Source organism: Halichoerus grypus, chromosome 4 (genome assembly GCF_964656455.1).
Source record: "Halichoerus grypus chromosome 4, mHalGry1.hap1.1, whole genome shotgun sequence".
In the NCBI taxonomy this organism is placed as follows: domain Eukaryota; kingdom Metazoa; phylum Chordata; class Mammalia; order Carnivora; family Phocidae; genus Halichoerus; species Halichoerus grypus.
The window spans coordinates 187322776-187347379 of NC_135715.1; the positions used below are offsets into that span (position 1 = coordinate 187322776).

The following is a 24604-nucleotide window of genomic DNA, read 5'->3' on the forward strand; positions in this document are numbered from 1 at the left end:
TGGGTTCATGGTGATGCCATTCTCCGAGTAAGGAAGCTTAGGACGAGGAGGTGCCCGTGGGATATGGAGTGACGCGTTCTGGTAGAGGGTGAAGTGTTGCCCTTCAGGAAGATCTAGAGGTCATCATGCAAGGTCATTGGTGTCTGTGTGGTCCCTGAAGCCACAAACCTGGATAAGGAGGGTCAGGAATGAGCAGAAGGCTATGGGTGTTCTGAAGGGACATCGTGTGTAGCAAGATGACCAAGAGGAGGAGCACAGGAGGGAGACGGAGATAGATTTGAGGGGAGCTTGGTGGGTCTCACACTTGCGATGGAGGGGCGTGGACAGACTCCTGCAGCCTAGGGCTCCTGAGCTATGTGAGTGAGGGGCAGTGGGCGCAGAGGCATGGGTGGGTGGCTCAGCGGCGTGGGTGGGTGGCTCAGTGGGCTGAGCGGGGGCACAGGTCAGCCGAGAGGAGTGCAGATGGGGCCTTTTGGCTCAGGACTCATTGGCCATCATTTGTCTTTTAGAATGAACCTCATTTCTTTGACATTCTCTTTTCTCTGCAGCTTACGCTTATTCCAGAAGTTTGATACATTCCGGATTCTGGTTTGTGGTGGGGATGGCAGTGTTGGCTGGGTTCTCTCTGAAATCGACAGCCTCAATCTTCATAAACAGGTACGTGGACGTGGAGGGGCCCAGACAGGGGAGAGTGATGCTGCGGTTCCGTGATGCTCCTTGTCCCCTCGGCAGGGTGCGGTGAAGGTCTCGGAGGGAAGAGCAGGCAGCCTAATGGTGCCACAGGGCTCAGGAGCTGTGTTGTAGGAATGGGAACTTCACAGGTAGAAGTGAAGGGAGCTACGAAAGAACATTCTAGTCCCTGGAGGTCCCAGGCAGGAGCAAGTTGGCTGGGACTGCCATCCCATGGCACCCCACCAGCTTTTATTAGGTAGTGATAGAATCTGCTGCCTGGGGCCTCCTGCTTGTGGGGAGGGGGCAGAAGTAGACTTGAATGTCAGGTCACAGTTAGGGTTCATTGGACTTAATCTCTCTCGCGTTTTTTTTTCTTTCTTTTCTTTTTTTTTGTTATTAAAAATAGATTTTCCTGATTGGAAAACAAAAAAGTATTCATTGATTTTCCATTCTGCTCTATCGTCTTCATTCCCCACCCCCCAACGTTAACCACTGCCGCTAACATTTTGGTGACTGTCTTTCAGACCTCCTGTCGACATATATATATATATATATATATATATATATATATATAGTATATATATCGTATAGGATATGTTGTGGTCTTAATTGAAACAGACCCACATTTCCCATGCTGTCCTGTCTCTGCATTTTGTCTTGTGATGCTCATCAGTAAATAGAGAGCCTTGTGATGGTTTTCCATAGGCAGAGCCGTTGGCCAAGGTTGGCTTGCCTCCCTGCTCCGTGGAGGTTTAGGTTGCTCTCGGTAGGGGCTGTGCCAGCTTATCTTCCTGATGCTGCAAAAGCTGCCCCTTCCCCTTCACTGTCTGTTGCTCATCTTCTTAGTTTTCCCAACTAAGTAGACAAAAAAGGTATGCTTGATTTTTATTTCTTCAATACTGATGAAGGCAAACATCTCAGTTAACTATGAATTTTTAGATGAATCAGATGTTCATGTTTTTTGCCTAGTTTTCTATTAGGGTATTTACCTTTTTAAAACATTTGATTTCTAAGGATTATTGTTATATTAGGGATATAAATTCCTTGTTGGTCATATTTTTCCTAGTTTGTCATTTGCTTTCAACATACGTTTTTCATTTTTTTTTTTTTTTTTTAAAGATTTTTTATTTATTTATTGGACAGAGAGAGACACAGCGAGAGAGGGAACACAGCAGGGGGAGTGGGAGAGGGAGAAGCAGGCTTCCCGCCGAGCAGGGAGCCCGATGCGGGGCTCGATCCCAGGACCCTGAGATCATGACCTGAGCCCAAGGCAGACGCTTAGCGACTGAGCCACCCAGGCGCCCCGTCAACATACGTTTTTCAAATCTTCGACCTGACTTGAGCGTATTTTTCAGAGACTTAGCCTTCTCTCCCGACCCTTAGTGTTGGTGGTTTTACCAGGTGGATGGACTTTTGTTGTCTGTGGTTAGCCCTGGACTCGCGGATCATGTTGAGAGGCGGCCCAACTGAACCCCGCCTGTGCAGGTGGACTGCTCAGCTCAGGCACGTACTGCCCCCTAGTGGTGAAGGTGGACTAGTACACGTGGGTCCAGGATTATCACTAGTCAGGAAGCCAGGGAGGCCAGTCATTTGTTTACATCCATTCAGCTGAGTTCAGTGAGCATCCATCTCCTTTGGCTTCTCTGTGGCACTTGGTCCTGGTCACTCCCTCACTTGCCTAGCTTCCCTGAGACCCCACCCTCACCCTCTCTCTGTTTCTCTTTTTCCTGGCTGCCCTCCAGCCTGCCTACCTGCCTCATAGTGCCTCAAGCCTGGCATTTTTAGCACTGAGCCCACCGCTCAGCCCCACTCACCGTGCATTTCTTTCCTTGGAAACGATATCTGAAAATATCGTTCACCAGACATCCAAGCCAGAAATCTGAGTCGTTCTGGATTCTTCCCTCACCCTCCCTCATTTCTAGTTAATAACTGGAGTTAACTGCCACCCCAGAGTGTCGACACGGTGTGTCAACACACTGAATGCTGCTGAGTACTCCTCAGCTGACCCTGGGCCTCTGTCCGTGTGGGCCTCTGTCCGTCCACTTCTCACCGGGGGGTCTTCCCCACGGACAGTTTTGCTCACTCACCCGCTCTGCTGAGTGTTCTTTGGTGGCTCCTTGGTTTTAGGATAAAGTCCAGACTCTAACATAGTTTATCGGAGCCCCCGATGTGGCTCCTTCTTCATCTCTGCTTCTTTGACTTCCTCTCTCCTGACTTGGCAGGTGGTTTACCTCTCCACCTGGAACACCACTGTGTCTTCAGTGCGCTGCCTGCTCCTTTTCTTTAAGGCCCTGGCACCCAGTCCTCTCTGCGTGGTGTGCTGGGCTTCCTAGTCCTTGGGAAGGACCGACTGCTTCCACACGCTGCATGTGGAGTTGGAGGCCGAGTTCTTGGGCAGCCCGAACTGGCCCGATGAGAGTTCCAGCTGGAGGGCCGGGCCTGAGCAGTGCACACCGTCACTCTGGGGAGGGTCAGGTGGAAGGCTGTGGGCTGAGCGCGGGGGCATGCTCAGGTTTGGTGACCAGACTGTGGATGTCCTGGCTCCTGTTTTTGATAGGACTTAAAAGCCAGGAGTGAAACGACACTAGTAATGTTTTTGGAAGATGGTCCTGGCATTAGTGAGTAAGACATAGTGGTTGGAGAAACGGTGGGGGGAGTGGGGGGCTCAGAATGATTCTCGATAGGAGTTCACAGATACAGGAAGGGACAGGATTGTGGCCGTAGCAGTGAAAATGGGAAGGAAGGGGATTTTGAAAATCTACATCAGAGAGGATGTAGAGGATTAAGTGTGAAGATGAGAAATGGGCATGGGAGAGGGTGGGTCAGATGGTTCTGTAATCTTCTCTTGGATTAGAAGACCCTCTGTCTTGTCTAGTGGGTTCTGCCTAGACTATGAGAGCCAACCCGTCTTAGAGGAGACCTCTCGCTGAACTTAGCCGCCGTTGTAGGTAACAAGGAGGGTGTTTCATGCCGTGTCTTCCCCTCTGTCCTGCCAGTGTCAGCTGGGAGTGCTGCCCCTCGGCACAGGGAACGACCTGGCTCGAGTGTTAGGCTGGGGCTCAGCCTGTGACGATGACACCCAGCTCCCACAGATCTTGGAAAAGCTGGAACGAGCCAGCACCAAGATGCTGGACCGGTGAGTGAGGGCGTTCTCGTGCCACACAAGGCAGGTCACCTTGACCAGGTGTTCTCAGCCTGGACTCCCCGGAGAACATAGGTCCTGTGCAACTGTTTGTAGAAATTGGACCTGAATGAGAATTATTGAATCAGTGTGTTGTACGCCTGAAACTAACATAAACACTGGATGTGAATTACACTTCAATAAGAAACATAAAAGAGTCAAACCGATCTGGGCTATAAATCCCTGCCCTGTCACTGAGAGTTGCATGAACTTGAGCATTTTACTCAGTCTCACTGTGTCTTAGATTCCTTGTCAGGAAAAGAAAAATAATTCTAGCTGCCATGCGGGGGTGGTTGAGAGATGAGTTAATTCATTTGGTCAATTCAACTAGAGTTTGTTGGAAAAAAAAAATTAGACCTGAGCAGGAATTCTTTTTTTCTGGTAGTTTCTAACTTTTCATCAGATTATGCAGAAGGTAAAAACAACCAGAAGAGGTGAGGAACCGTGCCCTTGAGTGGTTGGGGTGTGGTGAGGCCTTGGGGGTGTTGGAGAGGGCGGCTCTGCCCCCTGCGGACACCTATCAGCAGAGTCGTCCTTACCATAAGGCTGAGTGATCCCATTTCCCCACATTCTGTTCCCAGAAGAATCTAAGTTCTGGGTAATTGTCCTGGGTAGGTTTAAAAATACTTTGGCATCCTTTACGAGTGAGCTACTTTTAGTTCTGAGCTAGATGTAGGAAATCCCACTAACCACATGCCTGTGGTAAATTGGTTTCATTGCAAATGCTTCATGGTCTCGGGAAGGGTCCCGCAGTTGTGATTGTCGGTGTGATTTTGAGCGCACTCTGGCCGCCCCTGCCATGTCTTCTCTCTTTAAGGGAGGTGTACGTGCCTTGGTGCCCGTGAAATGCTCACACCCGGGCAGCTGGCTGCTGGCTGGGGGTGCTCACGCGCCGCAGAGGGGGAACCCGTCTTGCAGAAGCAGATGTTCCTTCGTGGGATCCCTTTCCCCTGCTTCGGGGGGGTTGCGTGCCTTCCTGGTTGTGATGTTTGTTCTCAGCTCAGTGAGGAGCCAAGTGATGGGCCGCAGAGTAGAGATGAAGTCGGGTTGTCAGCCTGGCCGGGGGGCTGGGCCGACCTGCTGAGAGCTGCCTTTGTGTGCGCAGGTGGAGCGTCATGGCTTACGAGACCAAACTCCCTCGGCAGGCCTCCTCTTCCACGGGCACTGAGGACTTCAGTGAGGGCTCTGAGGTATTTGCACCATCTCACCGGCCCGCTCACCAGTTCAGGCTGCGTCCCCCGCCCTCCAGTGATGAGCCGTGAGCCGCTCCTTAAACGTCCTGCCCGAGGTCGGCCCCGCAGAGGGGCAGGCTCATCCCCGGGCTCGTGCTGGAGCTGAGTGAATTCTGACTACCTTGTGGGCTTTGGGGTCATCTGGGGGTTTCCTGGGGTTAGCCCAGGATTTGGGGTTCCTTGTGACGACAGTCTCCCAGGACTTCCTGCTCTCACAGCGTATACTGCGCCCTGCTGCCACTGTCCCCTCCGGGCCCTGGGCTCCCTCTCTGATCCCACCCCTTCTGGAACCCCCTCCATCCTGCCGCCCTTGTGGTTAGCCTGTGCTAGTTCAGTATTCAGCTCTCCTCCTCATTTCATGGTTGCTCTGTGACTTAATTGTCCCCTCAGGGCCTAGACTTTGCCCAGACTAGTGCAGCGCCAGGCACATAGCCGTGCTCGTCCCCACTGGGCAAGCTGGCTGCTGGCTGAGCAGAGAATGCTCTGCCAAGGGCTGTCTCTCCGCCAGGAGGGTCAAGGACAGTGGGCTAGGGCAGTGGTCAGCAAACGATGACCCCCCAGCTCCAGTCTGCCCGGGCCTGCTCTGACCTGGCTTACGAGCAAAGAATGGTTTGTACGTTTTGAGAGAGGAAGAATACAGAGTGTAAAGCCTGAAATATTTCCAATCTGGCTGGCCCTGGGCTCGGGCCTAGAGGGATTGTCACATGGTAATCCCATATCAGCAGGTGGAGGTGAGAGGTGAGGGGGTCTTACACCGAGAGGAGAGGGGCCAGGGCCAGGTCCCAGCCAGAAAGAGAAATGTGTTGTCTGCTGTGAGGAGGCCTGCCCGTCGGCCTTGCTGCCGTAAGGTACCAGGATTAAAGACTGCACCTCCTGGCACAGGGTGGGGTGTGCAGTCAGACTAAAGTAGTGCGAGCTGTCTGCAAGATTGGATCCACGTGGTCTTTTTTGTTAAGATCCGTCTGTCCACAGCTTGATGAAGCTTTTGAAGTCTTTCCGCCGGCGCTGGCAGATCTGAGATTGGTGTGTGAAGTGAGCGGAGGTCCCAGGCTAGCAGGGGAAGTGGGTGAGGAGTTCACTGGGAGCTTCCAGTCACCCCACCCTGTCTTGGGATAACTGTAGGTGCAACAAATTCTCTTCTATGAAGATTCAGTCGCGGCCCATCTTTCTAAAATCCTGACCTCTGACCAGCACTCGGTGGTGATCTCATCGGCCAAGTGAGTGCTGGTGGCTTCGGGGGAGCCAGGGGTCGACCTTGCAGGGGGCCCGGTTCCCAGGCAGAACTTTCTCTGGAAGTGTCTTTCCACGTTTCCTCCCACAGAGTGCTCTGCGAGACGGTGAAGGACTTTGTGGCTCGGGTGGGGAAGGCCTACGAGAAGACCACCGAGAGCTCGGAGGAGTCAGAGGTCATGGCCAAGAAGGTCCGTCCCTGGGCCCCTGGGCGGGAGGGCGTAGGACGGAGAAGCACTCTGCCCCATTCCGTTTGTTTTCCGCCAGTGCTCTGTCCTGAAAGAGAAGCTGGACTCTCTCCTCAAGACCCTGGATGATGAGTCCCAGGCCTCATCCTCCCTGCCCACCCCACCCCCCACCATCGCGGAGGAGGCGGAAGATGGAGACGGGGCGGGCAGCGGCTGCGGCTCCACGGGGGAGCGCTCGCTGGGGTCGGCGTGCCCCGGCCGGCCGCAGATATTCCGTCCACGGGAGCAACTCATGCTCAGAGCCAACAGCCTGAAGAAAGCCATCCGTCAGATCATAGAACACACAGAAAAAGGTAGCGGGTCTCTTAATGATGAAGTAGCGTTCTTCAGCAAGCACTGGGCACTCCGTTTTCCCCCAAATATGGTGACAAACAGGAATCCACTGTGTGGGCCACAGCCAGAACCCAAGGTCACTTGCACCCTGTGTGGTGGCAGCTCCTTGTATCCGAGCGCCCTGGGGCACACTCTCCCTCCTCGCCACGCTTGTGTCTGATGGAAGGACTGGAGGGAGCAGAAGCGGAGGGCAGAGCAGGATGGTGCCCCCAGCAGGGGAGGATGTAAATGGGTCCTTGGGTGGGGGACCCCTCCCTGGAAGGGGCCTGGCCTGCGCTAACTGCCAGACCTCGGGTGCAGCTTGGCACAAACAGGTGGTAGCGGCGGATGTGGAGGGAGCCTCTCGGGGTGGGGGTGCTTGTTCCTGGGGTGGGGGGCGTTCTGAGAAGAGCCTCACACTTGGTTGGAACCGAGGAGCTCTGAGGACGTCCCGAGAGGGGGGCCCTGTGAGAGGTGGGCCTGGTCCGGGGTGGTGGGTGAGGCCGTCAGCTGAGGGCGGGAAAGAGAGGCTCGCACGGGGCCCTGCTGCTTCGAGGGGTGGGAGGCCGGGTGCGCTGGAGGTGGTCAGAGCAGTGGGGGGCACTGCGGGGTCCCGGGCGGGGCCAGCTGTGAAGCAGAGGGTGCTCGGGGCCTGGTGGCCAGGCTGCCGACTCTCCGTGATGAGCCTGGGGGTGGTGGGTAGGTGGACTGTGTTGGATTAAAGACTTGCCGGCTGGTCGCTCCCTTTTTCTAGACTTGGTTTCTAAGCTTTGAAGGGAACACTACAAATGCATGGTGACCTGTGGACTTCTTGCATCCAGCCTCCCTCCAGCTGTGTTGTCCTTGATCTGTGTGCTCTCTCATTACCCTCAGAAACCGTTTCACCCCGCTGCCGCTCACCCCAGACCCTTCCCAGCAGACCATCTTCCTCGTCCTTCAATGAGAAGCATGGGTTGTGACACCTGTCCCCCCCCCCCCCCCCCCCCCCGCTCTGGTGTGTTCACGCTAGCCCTGCTCCTGGCTGACAGTTAGGTGGAGGCCCCGTGTGCCCTCACTCTTCTCACCTTCTCCACGTCTTCCAGCCGCTCGGCTCTCTCCCTTCTCCCCAGCCCGTCCACACGGATGCCCAGTGCCCCGCGTTCTTGCAGGGCTGGTTGGACAGTGGGGACGGGGTGGCCGCTTCCGGCTGCGAGCCTTCAGCTGAGAGCACGTCTGAAGAGAGTTGACGGAGAGGAGTGGGGGAGCCCGTGTGGCGCAGGCGCTCTGCGGGCCAGGTGCCATCGCTCTGCCGTTGCACGCTCAGCTGCCGGTGTTCTTCCCTTGCACAGCTGTTGACGAGCAGAACGCCCAGACCCAGGAACAGGAGGGGTTTGCCTTAGGTCTCTCTGAGTCAGAGGAGAAAAAAGACCCGAAGTTGGATGACAGAGTGTGTCCCACCGAGAGCTACGGGGTTACCAAGGGCAGGAGCCTCCGCAAAGGTACCGGTCAGTCCTGAAGACCCCATCACTGTGATTGGGCCCCTGGGGTTTGCCATAGTCAGAAAGCTTGCCCTGGGAAGTTTTAGGTTGTGTAACAAGTCACGAACACGCAGCCTGTTTCCATGCACCACCTCCCTTATCTGGGGAAGGCCCAGCAGGACCCCCACAGGAAGGAGTGTGCTTTCCTCAGAACCTGCCATGCACCCCAGACCCCGCGGGGCTCAGGCCTGTGGGTCTTCCTGGTGCACAAGGGGTCCCCACCCGGGGCTCAGGCACCCCTGGCTGCGGCCAGCCAGACACTGTGCACCTAGGCAAGTGGCTCCAGGCCAGGCTGCCTGGCATTTTGGCCAGGGTGCCACCTAGCCCTATGGGCTGTCCGCCTGGGGACCTTTCTCCCTCCCCGAGCAGCCCCCCAGCGCAGGCACCGCCTCCCCCACTGACCGTGTGTAGCCCCCTCCCTCGTAGCTCGTACACCCGCTGCGAGGTGTCTGTCTAAGCATTTCCTCCGTGATCACTACTGCTCTGAGCTGCACTCTGCACATGCACGGACGCCCGCAGCCCAGACTGACCGGGACGCAGCCCGGCCCCCCCAGCCCAGTCTCGGCAGCGCCTGTGTGACCCTCTCGAGGGCGTCCAGACCCACGTGCCTCTCCGGCCCCTTCCCATTTCCCCTCCTCTCTCCTGGGCCTCTTGATTTGTCTCGCACACTCTGCTGGGGGCTGACCGGGGGTTGACGACCCTTCCTCGCTCCCCTCAGTCCTTACAACGGTCGTTTCTCTAATGACCTCTCCCAGTGCTTCAGTAATGTTCTATTTTAGATGGTTTTATGGCTTTCTGTTCTGTTTTTGTAGTGTCCAAATCCCCATGTGAGAAGCTGATAAGCAAAGGAAGTTTGTCACTGGGCAGTTCTGCCTCTCTTCCTCCCCAGTCAGGAAACCGGGATGGCCTGCCAGCCCTGAACACCAAGATCCTGTTCTCGAGTGAGTGTCCCCTGTAGGTTGGCCGTGCGTGTCTGTGGGCCGGTGCGGGTGGGGCGCTAACCTGCCAGCTAGCGAGATCAAGGGCCTGTCGCTTTGCCTGGCACGGAGTCTGTGGGAACGAATGAGACCACGTCCTTGCCCTTCAAGAGCTTATATATAGGTCTGTGGGAAACAGAGATTGGGTTTCAAAGTTATGTCATGGCATGAAAAGTGCCTTTATTTATTTTAAAGGGCAGACAGCACCCAAATCACTGCCAGAGGCCCCAGGAAGATGTCATTGAGGAGATGATAACTTGAGCTGGGTCCTGAAGGATGAATAGGAGTTATCCTGAGTGAAAAGGGAGGGGCGGGGAGGGTGTGATTGGGCGCCAAGCGAGTCATCCTGTCGTTTCTAGCATGATTGTAGGAGGGCACAACCGGCCACCAGGAAAGTGGTGTCTCTGTCTCTGCTTTCATTTTGCCCGTTAGGGTCGAGGTAATCTTCCCTCCAGAGGGACTGTGGCAGCTCTGTGTCTGCAGAAGGAAGGAATAGCACGGGGGGTTGAGGGTGCCAGTAAGAGCCCCCTAACCAGCTTCAGGTGACTTCTTGAGGCCTCCTGGGCCCGGCAGAGCGCACGCCACACCATCTGTGATTTGGCAATTTCTAGGTGAATCTCAACTGAATAGAAAAAAAATTCCAGAAGTCCTTGGGAGATGAGGCTAATGAGATGTATTTGGTTAATCAGAGACATAGTTGTCACCAGAAGGGGTTAATTGGCAGAATGTTTCAAAGCAGAGCTCCATCTCTGCCTTAATGTTTATGACGTAAAATTTGTAAGTTGGTGCAGGTTCCTTGGGGATTCTGGTCACTTGGGCTGTTCCCTGTTTACGACTCCAGAATGTATCCTCACAAAGCTGTACGACTGAACATTAGGATTACTCGTACTGAGAGATCATTTCGGTGGAGCTTCTTACATGTAATGAGAACAGTCTTTATAAACTGTTCTTTACTGTGTCTTCAGGTGGTGGTTTCTGCCACTCAGTGTGTTTGTTTTTGCTCCACGAATAGGGATTTATGATGGTGATTTTTGACCTGAAACACTTAAATTGTCAAAATTTGGGTCTGTTTATACATTATTTAGAAATAATTTAATTGCAGTAATGTTTTGAAGAATACATGTCCCTCGGCCTGGAAGCCACAAGCTTCTCTTAATTCAATGAATCCCGACCTGCTGTCTCTTCCTGTTTCCTCCTTACAGACGTTCGGGCTGGGATGTCTGGTTCCTTGCCTGGAGGTTCTGTCATCAGTCGCTTATTAATTAATGCTGATCCCTTTAACTCGGAACCAGAAAACCTGTGAGTATGGGGGTAAACCAGGAGAGCATGTTGTTAAAAGAATGTTGGAGCCCAGAAAACAGATGTGGAATTGGCTGCAGGAATTCACGTACAGTTGACTAGGTGATCCTTTTCCAGCTTCGTTAGCTGATAAGGAAAACTTAGAAATTGTGATGCCTCAGCTAAGCGTCTCCCAGCTTCCCGCACAGGTCCCGCGTCAGTGGTTCCTGAACATCCCCCAGGGTCTGCGGTTTTCTGTAGGTTCAGGAGCTTCTCCTGGGAGCTGACTTGGCCCTTGTTCTCCATGGTCACCCCCCAGGGCCCCAGCTGGCCTTGCATTGGCGCCTCGCCCTGACACCCTTCCTTCCCCTGCTTCCCCCTGTGGGTGCTGCAGGGGCCTAGGTTCTGGGGCTGAGTCTAGGAGATACAGTCCTGGGTTTGGGATCGCAGGGAAGAAGGCTCCCAGGCTGCTCTGTGGGCTGGCGCTGTGTCCTCTGCCCTGTTTCTCAGGCATCGAGGACTCTGACACGGCAGTTCTGTGTGTATGGAGGCCATTGGAGACAAACGGTGTTTGAAAGCCTGGTCTTCTAGATTTTCCCTTCTGCTGGCTGATAGCAAGGTCTGGGGGGCGTGGCTGGTGGTAGTGGGTTGACACACTAGCCACGTGTGTCAGGGGTGGTGGAAGGGTGACAGGAATGTGCAGCTTTGCACAGACTCTGGGGGTTCTGGAGAGCGGAGCCAGAAGTGTGCAGAGTGGCCTCGGTTCAGACACCTGCTGCCCGATGCTGGCCTGCCCAGACATACCAGCGTCCTCGTCCCGGACCTGACACTGCTGAGTGCCCGCCCCTCACCCCGCCGCCCTGCTCTGATCCTGACCCTCCCCACACCTTTCCTCAGTAAGGCCAGAGCTGCGGCCTTCCATGAGCAGTACTCACACGGCCTCCTGAGCTAGATACTTCATTTGTTCCCTTCGCCTGAGACCACTGAAGTCCCACACCTGGAAGCTTAGGCAACATGTCTTTTCCCCCTGTCGTCTTCCATAGGGTGAGACTCACCTGGGGAGACAGGCTGCTCTCCTCCCTTCAAGCGGGGCGGCGTGCCAGGGCTGTGGCTCGGGGGGCCCCCCCGATTTGTGGTCATTCCGCCTTTGCCTGCAGTAGCCTCTGGGGCCTGGCCACTTCCCACTTCCCGGGTCCCTGTGCCCCGTCTCTCCATTCTCCTTCCCTTGTCCCCATGCTGTTTTTCTGGATCGGCTCCCTCCCTTTTCCCAGGACCTATAAATACTGGTCAGCACGTGGTCTTTTGCTCAGAAAACGGTTCTGTCCTGAGCTTTGCTCTCGATAGGCTGTTAGGCACTTGGATTAGATGTGTCATAAAAACACATCCATGTGGTGATTGCTTCTCAAATCAGGCTTCAAACGCCTGTTAACCTAAAAGGTGGCAGGGTTCTGACCCAGGCGGTATTCCCTGGGGTTTGTGTGGGAACTGCCATCAGGAATGCCAGGCATGCACTTTTCTCCTTGCTGCTCTTTCCAGATGGAGGGTCAGGGACTCCTCCTTTTAGCCAGCTGCCCTAGAGAAAGGAGGGTCCACAGAGCCTCTTTGTGACCCCTGTAGTCAACGATGATTGCTGGGGGGAGGGGGAGGCTGAGAAGCTGGAGTGAAAGGAGTCTCATCAGCGGTGGACACAGGGAAGGGAGGTGCTGCCGTGGAGGCTGGGATGAACGTTTCCACGTTTAGAGACGGCTGTGATTGGATCTAGGGATGTTTGAGGCACGTTCTGAGACCCACAGTTGAAGATGTGTGGATATATGTGCTGTAGACACCGTCAGGTTTCCCATCGCTGTGGGGGTGGGAGATGGCGCAGCCGCCCTGGGAAGCAGTCTGGCAGTACCTCAAAACCCAGTTTCCCCGTGGCCCAGACTGTGTCTCCCGGGGCCACACCCAAGAGGAGGGAGAACGTGTCCACCGCAGCATGGGTATCGGTGCTCCCACATCTCCAGGGGCGTGCTGCTCAGCCGTTGGAAGGGACGAGGCCCGGGGCACGAAAGGGCCCTGAAAACATTATGCTCAATGACAGAAGCCAGATGCAAAGGGCCACACACCGTGGGTTCCACTTATATGAAACTTGCAGAGTAGGCACACCATGGAGACAGAAGGCAGATTCATGGTTGCCAGGGCTAGGGAGGGTTTGGGGGCTGATGGCTAAGGGGGCCAGCTTGCTTTTGGGGTGATGAGATGTCCTAAAATGGATAGTAGTGATGGTTACATGACCGAGTACGTTAAAAATCACCGAGTCCTACACTCTAAATGGGTACGTCGGGTGGTCTGTGAGTTCTAGGTCAGTAAAGCTGCTCCTGAAGGACAAGGCATGAGTTTTGCCCTCGGAGAAATGCTTGCAGGTTGGGAGGCTGTGAAGTGACCGGGTGGTTCTCACTGGTCTGAAACCCCTTTGCAGAGAGTATTACACAGAGAAGTGCGTCATGAACAATTACTTTGGCATCGGCCTGGATGCGAAGATATCCCTGGATTTCAACAACAAGCGTGATGAGCACCCCGAGAAGTGCAGGTAGGCAGCGGCTTGTGTGCATACCTGTCCTTTGCATCGTCCTTGCTTCTCGTTCCCGGGAGTGAGGTGACTTCAGGAGTCAGCGACGCAAAGGGTGCGCAGAGTGCCAAGGCAGAAGGCACATGTAAAGCCCGAATGCCTTGTTGTCGGGAAGGGAGGTGCTCTTAGAAGATGTGGGTGGAACCAGGTCAGAGTCCAGGAGGCCAGCCTGGAGGAGGCGTCCCCCCCCCCCCCCCCCAGGGTTGGCGTGGTCACGGCAGATTCCACATGAGAAAATGAGTGAGTGCGGTCTGTCAGAAGGGTCTGAGTCTGGAGAGTCGTAAGTCCACGGTGCTGCTGTAAAGGGCCAGGTGACAGAGTGTGCTAAGAAGTGACTCTGCTCGACACGTGAGTCCCCGGCAGCATTGGTGGCGGCTCTGTGTGTTCCTCACCACCGGGCAGAGCTGGGCGGCCCTGTCGGCTCCCCACAAAGCCCCTGAGAGGATGCCCCTCCACGGAAAGATAGCCACATGAGAGGCCCGAGGGGTGTCCCTGGAGATGTTCAGTTTCTTCCCCTAAATGACCTCTGCTCACCCCTGCCGGCCTAGGGAGGGGATGGAGAGAAATGGGCAGTTTCCTCCTGGGTTGAAGTGGAGATCCCATCTCCTCCATGGGAACATGAGAAGTGAAGCAGGGAGTTAACATCTCCCACCTCACCCCTCAGTAATCCCCTGGAGGAGGAGACTGTTGAGCTTTGACATTCTAGAACTAGCGAGGGAGAAGCTGCCACGAGTTTGGGCAGAGACAGCCAATGACGTCGGAGTTGGGGGGGGGGCGGTCCCTTGCCGGAGAGCCTGCACACTTGGCTCCGTGTGCCCCCTGCTCATTTGGTGCCATTATCACTTGGAGGGGTAACACTGGGGGAGCTGGGTGGGAGGGGCTCATACACCTAGGGACTTGCTCTGGTGATCACCCAAGTTCTGTGTAGTTGGAAATTTCTCGGAAAACAAAATCAAGCATAAGAATTCAAGAAACCTTTGAGCTCTGGGGCTCGTGAGTGGCGGAGACTGTCTCCGAAGCCCCCAGGGACATCTCTCTTCTACGGCTTATGGTGGTGAGCCCGAATCATTTAAAAATACCCGTGTTCAAAAATAACTGAAAAGGCATTACAGTGCACATAGTTGAACAGCGTAAAATAGGTGAACAGGGCCATGCATGATACATTTTTAGAACCGTGGGACTGATAGGATACTCCTTGAGTTTGTAGCAAGAGCTTTGTAAAGGTCTAAGAGGAATTCCATTTCTAGGAGTCTGTCTTAAAGAAGGAACTGGAAACGTTTGTAAAGAGGTGTGTGCGAAGGGACGACTGCCACATGATTGACAGAGCCCGGGAGTGGGAAGTGGCTGGGTCCAGTCGGAGGGGTTAAGTTGTCCGGCGACGGTGGGGAGGTGCCCCACTGGGGTCAGTCCCGCCTCGAGACACAGGCTGCGGGGCCAAGTGAACAGAGTCAGTCAGGAGACTGGAGACTGGCTCTTTCACCTGTAAGTCACATACCTCGGAAAGACTGAGGAAGTACACTGAAGTTTTTTTTATTATCAATACGTACAGAGGTGGGGATTGTGAGGATTATTTGCTCCTTCGTGCTTTTCTGCACTTCCCAGATTTTCCATGGTAAGCATAATTTCATAGCTAGTTATCAGTTTTTTTGTGAGGTTCTGTAACGTCTGTAAGTTACTTTCTTGGGAGTGTTATTTTTCAGCAGAATTTTACATCAACAGATGTATTTTTTTATGCGTATCTTACACAGACCTCTAACGAGGAAATGTCCTTCCTTCCCTTGAGGTGTCTGTGTTGAGAGTGGCCGCCGCGTCTGAGCGCCGTGTGATCAGATGCGCTCCTGCGGCTCGCGCCGACGGCTGTAGCTCACTGTAGGGAGAGAGCTGAGGTCCTGTCAGTTCTTTGCTTTCTACCTGCAGGAGTCGGACCAAGAATATGATGTGGTACGGAGTTCTTGGAACCAAAGAGTTGCTGCACAGAACCTACAAGAACCTGGAGCAGAAGGTCCTGTTGGAGGTGAGCGGGAGGGCTCTCCTGCAATTGCAGGCAGTCAGGGGCCCGTCTGGTCTCCTCTTAGCCCTTCTCCTAGCTGGGTGGGGACTCCCTCTGCCCTTTTGGGCCCTCGGTGAGAGCTCAGCTGTGGCCGTGGCCTCCTCAGCCCGGGATGGGGGTGGGAGGGGGATTGCTAGTGAAGAAGGACCAGGTCAATGCTGTGCATCTTTCTTTTTTTTCTTTTTCTGGCATTTCTACTGCGCAGTGTGATGGGCGACCCATCCCACTCCCCAGCCTCCAGGGGATTGCTGTCCTCAACATTCCCAGCTATGCTGGAGGGACAAACTTCTGGGGGGGCACCAAGGAAGATGATGTACGTACTGGGGTCCTGGGTGGCATGGGCCCAAGGTGGGTGTGGGTAATCTCTTCAAGGAGTATCCACCACTTCAGGCCCCAATGGAGCATTCTGCCTCTTAGGGCTCAGTTAGTGGTGCAGAGGTAGGGACGGAACTCCTCACCTGTGCTGGCAGTTGGGGTACAGTGGAGAACAAGACGGGTAGGGTCCCCGTGCCCATGAGAAGAGAAGCCGAGCAGGACAGATGTGGTCAGGGGTATAGGCGTGATGCAGAAGCCAGGCCCAACTCCCAATTTGGGGCAGTCTGGGAAGGCTTCTCAGAGGAGGGGATATCTACACTGAGACCTGAAAGAAGACTTGGGGTTGGCCAGGTCAGGTGGGGGTAGGGTACGGGGTGGGGAGGCTGTTCCAGGGAGTTGCTGGAACAGCGTACGTGAAGGCTTAGTGGTGAGACAGGATGTGGCACGGAGAACGTTCCTTGACGATGTGCAGTGGGTGAAATGCAGACAGGTTTGAGACCATGTGGGGTTGTGTCATCCAGGGAAGAAGTTTGGAATTTCTGCTAAGAACTGTGGGAGGCCTTGATGGCCCTTAACCAGGGGTGTGGTTTCCTTCATACATAATAGCTAACAGAAATAGTGAATGTGAACTGCACATTTGAGATGCTCTGGTAGCTGTTGAAAGCACTGGGCATGCATTACGTCGGTCCTCATAAGAGCACACCAGTGTTAGCCTTGGTTTACAGATGATGGGACCGAGGACAAAAGAAGTTAAGTGACTTGCTCAAGGTCACACCGCTAGTCAGTGGCAGCTCAGAGATTTGATTCCCACAGCTGGTTTTGGGGTTTCTCCTAGAAACCCCCTCAGTAACGCATTCGCCCCACAGCTGCTTCTCAGTTAGGACACACCACACCCTGGTAGCGCCCCTGTCTGTCTCTAACCAGAGCAGCAGTCCAGAGAGGGAGCACCGAGGGGTGTGCGGGGAGGTTCGGAGCAGAGGTCAGCTCTTAACACTGGTCCTTGCAGACTTTTGCAGCTCCGTCATTCGATGATAAGATCCTGGAGGTGGTCGCTGTGTTTGGCAGCATGCAGATGGCTGTGTCTCGTGTCATTAAGCTGCAGCATCACCGAATCGCCCAGGTACCGGCCGTGGTCCTGCAGGTGGGAGGGACCTGGGAGGCAGTCTGGCCCCCACGAGTTTGGAGAGGCAGGGCCTGGCCCAGAACCAGTCTCCTGCATCAGTGCACTCCTTGCACAGAGCCCAGGAGAGTGGGTGCTTTTCCAGGACCACCCACGGCCCTGTCTCCTGGTCCAGAGCCCTTCCTCCCCTGCTGTATTTGACAGTTGGATGACACTCGTTCAGAATTGGGGCCCTCTTGAATCCTGCCTGAGCTCCCTGCCCTGGCTTTCTTTGTGGGTGCCCACTGTACCTGCCGCCTTCTGTTGAGGTGGGATGAGATGAGACAGGCCCGACCGGACTCGGCGCGTGTCTGTGGCTTTCAGCAGCCACATCCTGAGTTTAGGAACGGAGGCCGAGCAGTGAGCAGTGGAGAAAGCGGGGTCTCACCTGCTGCTCTAGGGCCCAGCTGGAGAGGGGAGACGGGGGGGGGCTTATTTCTGGTGATGGGTTGGGGTGGGCGGTGTTTTTATGCATAATGAAGTGGGGACGCTGATAACTTAGCCCACCTGAGGCCCATGCAGTGGCTTTCCAGTCCTTCCAGCCTCAGTCTGCCCCCACGTAGAGTAGGGTGTTTGAGTTTTATGATATTAACTCTTGGGCAGTGTTTTTTCTTGAAAAGAGAAACAGTGCATCGTTAACCACTTGTTGGGAGGGGTTTACCCTGTTCTGGGAGTGTTTGCATGTGCGCAGGGCCCGGTGGCTCGTGCTGGTCACGAGGGTCCACCCCGGGCCTGGTGCTTGTTCTGACCCCTGAGGTCTCTCGCTGTGCTTTCAGGTGCCGTAGCGGGTGAGGGGACGGGGAGGGTGGGACAGACCCGTGGGCTTCATGAGCTGTGTCCCAGACGAGGATGCTCTAACCGCAGAGGTGGTCGGCAGCGGGCGTGGTATGCCCCCCAGACGTCAGCTGACGTGTGCCCGAGCACGCAGCCAGGAAGGCTCCTGCAGCGCTGAGATACAGCCCCTTAGCTCCTTGCTTCCGCGCGGTGCACAAGTAACGGCTGTGATGTTTGCTCAGTGTCGTACAGTGAAGATTTCCATCCTGGGGGATGAGGGCGTACCCGTGCAGGTGGACGGAGAGGCCTGGATCCAGCCTCCAGGATACATTCGGATTATCCACAAGAACCGGGCACAGACGCTCACCAGAGATAGGGTAAGAAAGGCTGCCTTCGGGGACCCGGAGAGAACACGCCGGTCCCAGGGCTCACCTCGGGCACACCTGGCACCTTCTCGGAGAAGGCTCAGAGTTTCTAGTGTTTCTTTCTAGGAATTTGCTTTTGTTAGACAGAGCTTAAGTGAACAGGGGTGTAATTTCCAGGACCATTCCCACTCCTCAGTGTGAAACAGAATTGTGTCTCTCCCTTTCTGGCTGCTGTCCAGCGAGTATCCCAGCAGTGTTTGCTGTTGGACACGTGCCTGCCTCTCGAGGGAGCGGTGCACCGTGTGATACCGCCGTCCTGTGCCCTAGGCCTTTGAGAACACGCTCAAGTCCTGGGAAGACAAGCAGAAGTGTGAACTTCCTCGCCCTCCATCTTTCTCTCTGCACCCGGAGATCCTGTCTGAGGAAGAGGCCACCCAGATGGACCAGTTCGGGCAGGCGGCGGGAGCCCTCATCCACAGGTGGGCCCTCGCCTTCCCTGTGCAGTTAGCCTCCTCCCAGCTGGAGCCCCTGGGCCCCTGACGGCCTCGGGGCCCCACGTTCACCGCTGGGCTGCCAGCGTGCCGTCCCTCCTCCCAGGGCTCATGTGCCAGTCTGCCTCCTTCACCAGGGCCCAGCTGGGGTTTCTGCGGGCCCTTGGCTTTGGTTCATCTCTGCTGACTTTCAGAGATTGCTCGGAGTTCATGTAGATGGAAGCTTAAAATCCACAGGTGTTTTCAGAGCCAGTTCACAGATGTAAAAACCTATCTTGGATTCTTACTGCCACTTCTGCTTTATCCCAGAGAGCAGGTTTGTTATTAAAAAACAAACCTTGTAGTTATTAGGAAGTAAATACCCCACCAGTACCCAAAGGCATTTCCTTCTTTTACTCTGCCTTCGAGAAGTGCCTTCTGGAGCCACTGGGGATGACCTTCTGGCACGGTGGTCCCACTCCGCCACTGTCCATTCTCCCCACCCGCCCGGGGCCGGCTGCCGTCGTGCCTTGCTCTGGAAGGGTCGTTCAGCTTGGTGACCTATGCCCTCTCAGTTGACAGATCCCGTGACCCTCTTTGGCCGCCGTCTGGTTCTGGTTTTCAACGTATTTCCCCTCCCTGGTCGCCCCCTGAGGCCGCACGCTGGCCTGGTCGCCCCCTGAGGCCGCACGCCGGCCTGGTGCTCCTTGACTTCACCTCTGTGCTGCTCTGTGGCTTCCTCCTCCTCTGCTCCCGCCGGGAGCACTGCCGCCCTGCGGGCTCTGGGCTCTGCCTGCCCTTCTGGGCGGTTCTTCTCCTCTTCCCCCCCGGCATCAGGCTCTCAGCCTGTGGGTTGGTAGCTCTCCCAGGATTCCTGTAGGCACTTCTGGTTCCATGGCTCCTTCTGGGTCCACACCCCTGAGAGCATGGCCTGCGCTGTGTCCTCTGTCTCAAGTAGCCGGCACCACTCCTGCCACCGCCGTCCCCCCCGCCCCGCCCCCGTGGCCAAATCAGTATCTGGGCTTGATGACTTCACTTCTCACGTTCTTTCTCAGTTCCTGGCTGTATAACAGGCTTCTAGCTTCCTTCTGTCTTCATTCTTGTCCCCTCAAGGCCTGTGGCAGCCCCGCAGGTGGGGACTTGCCATCACTGTCTTGTTTAAAGCCCAGCAGCTGCCCCTGGTTTTCCCCAGGGTAGGACAAGTGGCTCCTCACCCAGCTCCCCTGACTTGTGTGCCCCCTCTGTCTGCTCTGGTGCTCTTGCTGTGTCTGACCCTGTCACCACCCTACTTCTGTGTGGGTCCCTTGGGCAAGGGGCTCTTGCCTGGGGCCGTGTCCTGGGGTCTGAGCCTTTTGAACCAGGATCGTCCCCATAGAGAAGGGTCCTGTCATCCTCATTTATAGAGTGGGGAGGCAAAGTCCCCTTTCAGGAACGATCAGCTGTCCCCACATAGCAGGCCTGCAAACCATGTTTCCTGTCAGCTTGCCATTTTATAGGGTGTGAGTCTCATTTTGGGTATTTTCCTCCCTCATTGAGTTTCTGGAAAAACTTGGATTTTGGTGTCACATTTCCCCTTTAAGACCTGCTCTGTTTGCCATTGGCTGAGCTGTGTCTGTGTTGGCCCCCTGGGCTGGACCTGGGCCTGTCTTCGAGCGAGGTGATGTTATAGGCTGCCCCTTCCTCTGGTCTGATGAGTGCTGTGTTTCTTTCTCTCTAGTATCCGGGAGATAGCTCAGTCCCATCAAGACATGGAGCAGGAACTTGCCCACGCCGTCAATGCCAGCTCCAAGTCCATGGACCGAGTGTACGGCAAGCCCAGAACCATAGAGGTGCCTGTGCTTTTCAGGGTTTGCTCCTCTGAAGTCCTCTAGCCCTTGGGCCTTCTACATGGGTGTCATTCTGGTTCCTCTCAGGGGCTGAACTGCAGCTTTGTCCTGGAAATGGTGAATAACATCAAAGCTCTGCGCAGTGAGACGGAACTGCTGTTGGCTGGGAAGGTGGCTCTGGTAAGCCGAGAGGCCGGCCCTCACTCTGCATGTAGTGACCTTTGTGCAGAGGGCAGCAGATCTTGGCCCGGCATTCCTGGCCTTAAGAATTCTAGACTCAGTGTTGGAAGGGGCCATGGAGGTCATCTGATCTGGCCATATGGCTGGTTCTCCAATCCTCTGGCCACATCTCAACCACATCATCTCTAGCATGTAAGACTCCTATGGACAGAACCACCTTTGTCATTGCACACGAAATTCTACCTTAGAAATCTGCAGGCATGGAGCCATCTGCCTGTGACCAGGCAGGCAGGCCCCGTTCTCAGACGTGCAGTCACCCTTCCTCACTCAGCCCTGCCAACCTGGCTGAAGAGTCAGCCCTGGGCAAGTGCACAGGTCGGGTTTCACCAAATTGCAGAAGCTAAAATAGGGAAGACCCGAGGGATGGCCTGGCCAACCTTCTTGTTTTAAAAAATGGGGACGTGAAGGTCAAAGGAGGTAGAGTGATTTGCTGAAGATCACTCATCTGGAGAACCACCCCAAAAAGCTAGTTTCCATGTCCTCTGTTCTTCATTTCAAAATCGTCTGGTCTTCTGAATGTGACGACTGCTTCTTTGCTGCCTCAGCATTTCCTGCACTCTGGTGCAGGCGGTCTGGTCCTGTCCTCTTTCTGACATAGGGGTCTCAGGGTAAACCGAAGTTGGTGAAGTGTCAGCGCCGCTCATTCAGTTTTCAGATGAGCTTGGTTTATTCCAGTACTTATGAAAGAAGAGTTATAATTCCCTCACCTGATCCTACTTAGAAGGGGAGGTTCTGAATTCGGCCCCTTAGCCAGTGCTGTATGACTTAGTTTCCTTAGGAATTTTTATAAGAACTGTCTGAGAAACAGATCATTTTCCCTGGTGCAGACTGCATGCCTGCATGGGGGCTTTGCTGTGGCCCCAGCTCCTCACTGCTAATAACCAGCTGTGTCTCTCTTTCCTTCCTGCCTGGAGCAGCAGCTGGATCCCCCTCAGAAAGAGCGGCTTGGGGCTGCTCTCACAGAGATGGACCAGCAACTGAGGAAGCTGGCAGACACCCCCTGGCTGTGCCAGCCCATGGAGCCTGGTGATGAAGAGGTATGTGGGTCACAGGGCTTCAGCTTGGGCACCCCTGGATGCAGTGGCTCTCCCTTCAGTATCTGTAATCACTGTGATCTGTGCAGCTTTGAGGTTAAGATGGTGTCCATTTTGCAGCCCCTGATAGGGCTTCTTAAGACTTCTCTATTAAAACGCCTTGGAGGTATAGAAAAAGACTGGCAGGTAGGAAGGAGTTGGGAGTTAGTATTGATGACTGGGCACTTGTTGCCTTCAGAAACAGATGGCAGGGGTGGCCAGGAAGTTGATAGAAGACTGAGCCTAGCCCCACCATTTGTCCCTGGTGTGAAGACACATTGGTTGGATAAATGGCAGCTTCTTGAGTTTGTTGTTGACAGGGACAGAGTTGGTGTGTTCCACTCAATCACACTTTTGCATGTGTTTCGAGACTCCAGCTTGCCATACTCCCTACAGCTGGGACAGATAGGACCCTGGGCATATTGCACCCTGGGATGTTGTTGCAAAAGCCCAGGAGAGGTGCTTGTTGGATGGTCAGTTTTGTGGGCAGCATCTTGATAAAGGCGAACTGTAGATTGTCTTTTTTATCAGGGATAGAACAGAAGTGGGCCAGGAGAAAAGTTCATCCTAGGGTAGAGTACGACAGTCTTGAAAGAGAAAGACCTGTTAGACATTTCACATCTGGCACGCCTACCGCCAGTTTTGTTTGTTAGAAGCTGTTGGCAGCAGTTAAGGTGAGGGTACAGAGGAAGGCAGCATCAGTCTGCCCTGCTCTTCTCTGGAAATGAAGGCATTTGTTGACAAATGCAAACCCTGCATGGAAGACGGACTCTGAGACCTTCCAGTGAAACAACAAAACTCAGTAACTTAAAATAGGAGGACATTTTGGTTTAAAAGGACTGGCCAAGCTCATCAAAATTAGTTAAATTGTTAACTATAAATATAAAATTTTCATTTAAAAGAAAATTACTAAGATAATAACATATAGAATGTTTGATAGATATAACAATAATATAGCTCAGGATTTCCAGATTAAGTTATTAAAGCCTGTGAAGTGGACAGTGAGTGGGGAGGCTGGGAAGAAGACATGGACAGGAATGAAGGCACATGAAGGTGGAAGGTTTAAAAAAAAAGGTTCTTGACTGATAATTAGGGAAATGCAGAGTTAGTAATATCTTTAAAAACTTAAAGGTAGTTTCTAGTAGAATTGAAAAGATTTATGTTTTTCCAAATCAGTTTTCTAAAAACAAAAAATATAATCCACACTATAAAAGAAAATAAGGGACTTAAAAAAAAAAAGAGAGGTAAGGAAACCATAACAGACTTTTAACTACAGAGGACAAACTGAGGGGTGATGGAGGGAGGTGGGCAGGGGATGAGCTAGATGGTTGATAGGTATTAAGGAGGGCACTGGTTGTGGTGAGCACTGGGTGTTATATGTAATAAGTGATGAATCACTAAATTCTACTCCTGAGACCAATATTGCATGATATGTTAACTAACTGGAATTTAAATAAAAACCTAAAAAAAAAAAAAAAAAGAAGGGACTAAAGATGTAGCTAACAGCGTATAAGTAAGATAACAGAAAATGATGTAGCTTTTCCTCTTAAAAACAAATTATTATAAGATTGTGTTTAAATCTAACCACATACCAATCACAATAGTCCAGTTTTCTTTCCCATCCCCAGTAAAAACTTATGACACAGAAAGATTAAAACAATTTTAAGAAAACATACAAAATCTGAAGTAAATTTTAATATAAAAATAGAATTATAATAAATGATAAAAAGATCACTTTATATTGGTAAAATATAATTTTATAATCATAAGATTTATTTTTGTCTTTTTATCTATCAATTACTATTGAAGTCTCTGATCATGAATGTAGATATCTCCGTTTACATTTGTGGTTTTATTTTTGCTTTCTGTGTTTTGAGAGTATGTTATTGGGTGCATATAGGTTTTATTGTTATGTAAAGACACTTAGTAATTCTTTTTAAGTTTGTTTGGTATTTTCATTTTCATACTTTTACTTTCAAGCTTTATTTGGAGTGTCTCGCTTATAAATAGCATATTGTCAAATTGAGGTTTTATTCAGTCTGGTACCCTGCATTTTAACTGAAGAGTTCAGTCTATTTATATTCGTTGTGATTACTGATGTATTTATCTGTATATTTTCCCATATTTTGTGCTTTGTGTTCCACTTTTTTGCTTCTTTTAATTTCTCCTTTTTGATTGATAAGTCTTTCCTCCCACACAACTCTCTTTGTCCCCTCTAGTAGTTTGGAAATACAAGCTGTCTGTCTATTCTTTTAATGACTACCCCCCAAATTTTAATTTTAATTTACATAAAATCTGTGAAGCAAAAACTTCTTGAAATGAGAGAAAGTGACAGAAACCAAATTGTAGTGTGAACCATCACTATCAGTCCATGAGTAATGAAATAAACTCTATCACAGCACACAAACAAAAGAAAATTGAAAAAATATGTATGTGTGTGTGTGTACCATGTTTGTCCATAGAGAGAATTTTATACTCTGTAAAGAGGGAATATGTTTTTTTTTCCCTCTTGCCCATAGGACAGTTTTAAAATTGGATCATACTCTAGATAGCACTACTGACAGTGGAAAACTCTTTGTTATTATATACATTGAGAAGAAGAGTTTAGAAACTTCTAAGCAATTAATAAAAATTTTATTTCTGTTGAAAATTAATAAAAAATTGAGGCTTATACTTTGTATGTCCTTTTTTGGTTTCCTTTTTTTTTAGTGGTTTATTTTACTGTATTTCATTAAATTATCAGTCCACTATGGATTGGAAATTGTTAAAGTTGGTTCCTTTCCAGGAATGGTTTGAGCAGCACGGTGCTGGGCCACAGGAAACCTCAGATACCAACTCAAAGTAGGAGTGGTACCAGCTGTCAGCGGTGGGCCCTGTGCCCCCATGCCTTGCCCACGGTGGGCAGCTTCCTCCTGTACGCAGATTCCCTCTGAAGACAGGAGGGCTAGGATTTTCCTCAGCTCATGGGCAGTGTGGCAGCTGCTGCAGCGGGAGGCTCGCAGCCCAGCGTCTGGTTGCAGGGTGACCGCGGTCAACTTGGTCTGTTTGGGACTTTCAGGTCTTCGTACTAAAAGCCT

The 24604-nt window shown here is 52.8% G+C and overlaps 1 protein-coding gene across 5 annotated transcripts in view; it reads left to right on the forward strand.

Moving 5' to 3' along the window:
- Positions 1–24604, forward strand: part of DGKD (diacylglycerol kinase delta) — a 115104-nt gene that overhangs the window by 81565 nt on the left and 8935 nt on the right. For 4 of the 5 annotated variants that reach the window (XM_036109591.2, XM_036109586.2, XM_036109588.2 and 1 more), the window contains 18 exons: positions 549–657; positions 3669–3808; positions 4959–5043; positions 6208–6302; positions 6407–6506; positions 6583–6856; positions 8204–8359; positions 9205–9333; positions 10572–10668; positions 13106–13216; positions 15173–15269; positions 15511–15618; positions 16627–16740; positions 17796–17930; positions 18246–18397; positions 20106–20217; positions 20302–20394; positions 21372–21491. In XM_036109591.2, the coding sequence (XP_035965484.2) occupies positions 549–657; positions 3669–3808; positions 4959–5043; positions 6208–6302; positions 6407–6506; positions 6583–6856; positions 8204–8359; positions 9205–9333; positions 10572–10668; positions 13106–13216; positions 15173–15269; positions 15511–15618; positions 16627–16740; positions 17796–17930; positions 18246–18397; positions 20106–20217; positions 20302–20394; positions 21372–21491 (2227 nt within the window). The remainder of the gene's footprint in view (positions 1–548; positions 658–3668; positions 3809–4958; positions 5044–6207; positions 6303–6406; positions 6507–6582; positions 6857–8203; positions 8360–9204; positions 9334–10571; positions 10669–13105; positions 13217–15172; positions 15270–15510; positions 15619–16626; positions 16741–17795; positions 17931–18245; positions 18398–20105; positions 20218–20301; positions 20395–21371; positions 21492–24604) is intronic. The other variant, XM_078071471.1, reaches the window with a different exon arrangement.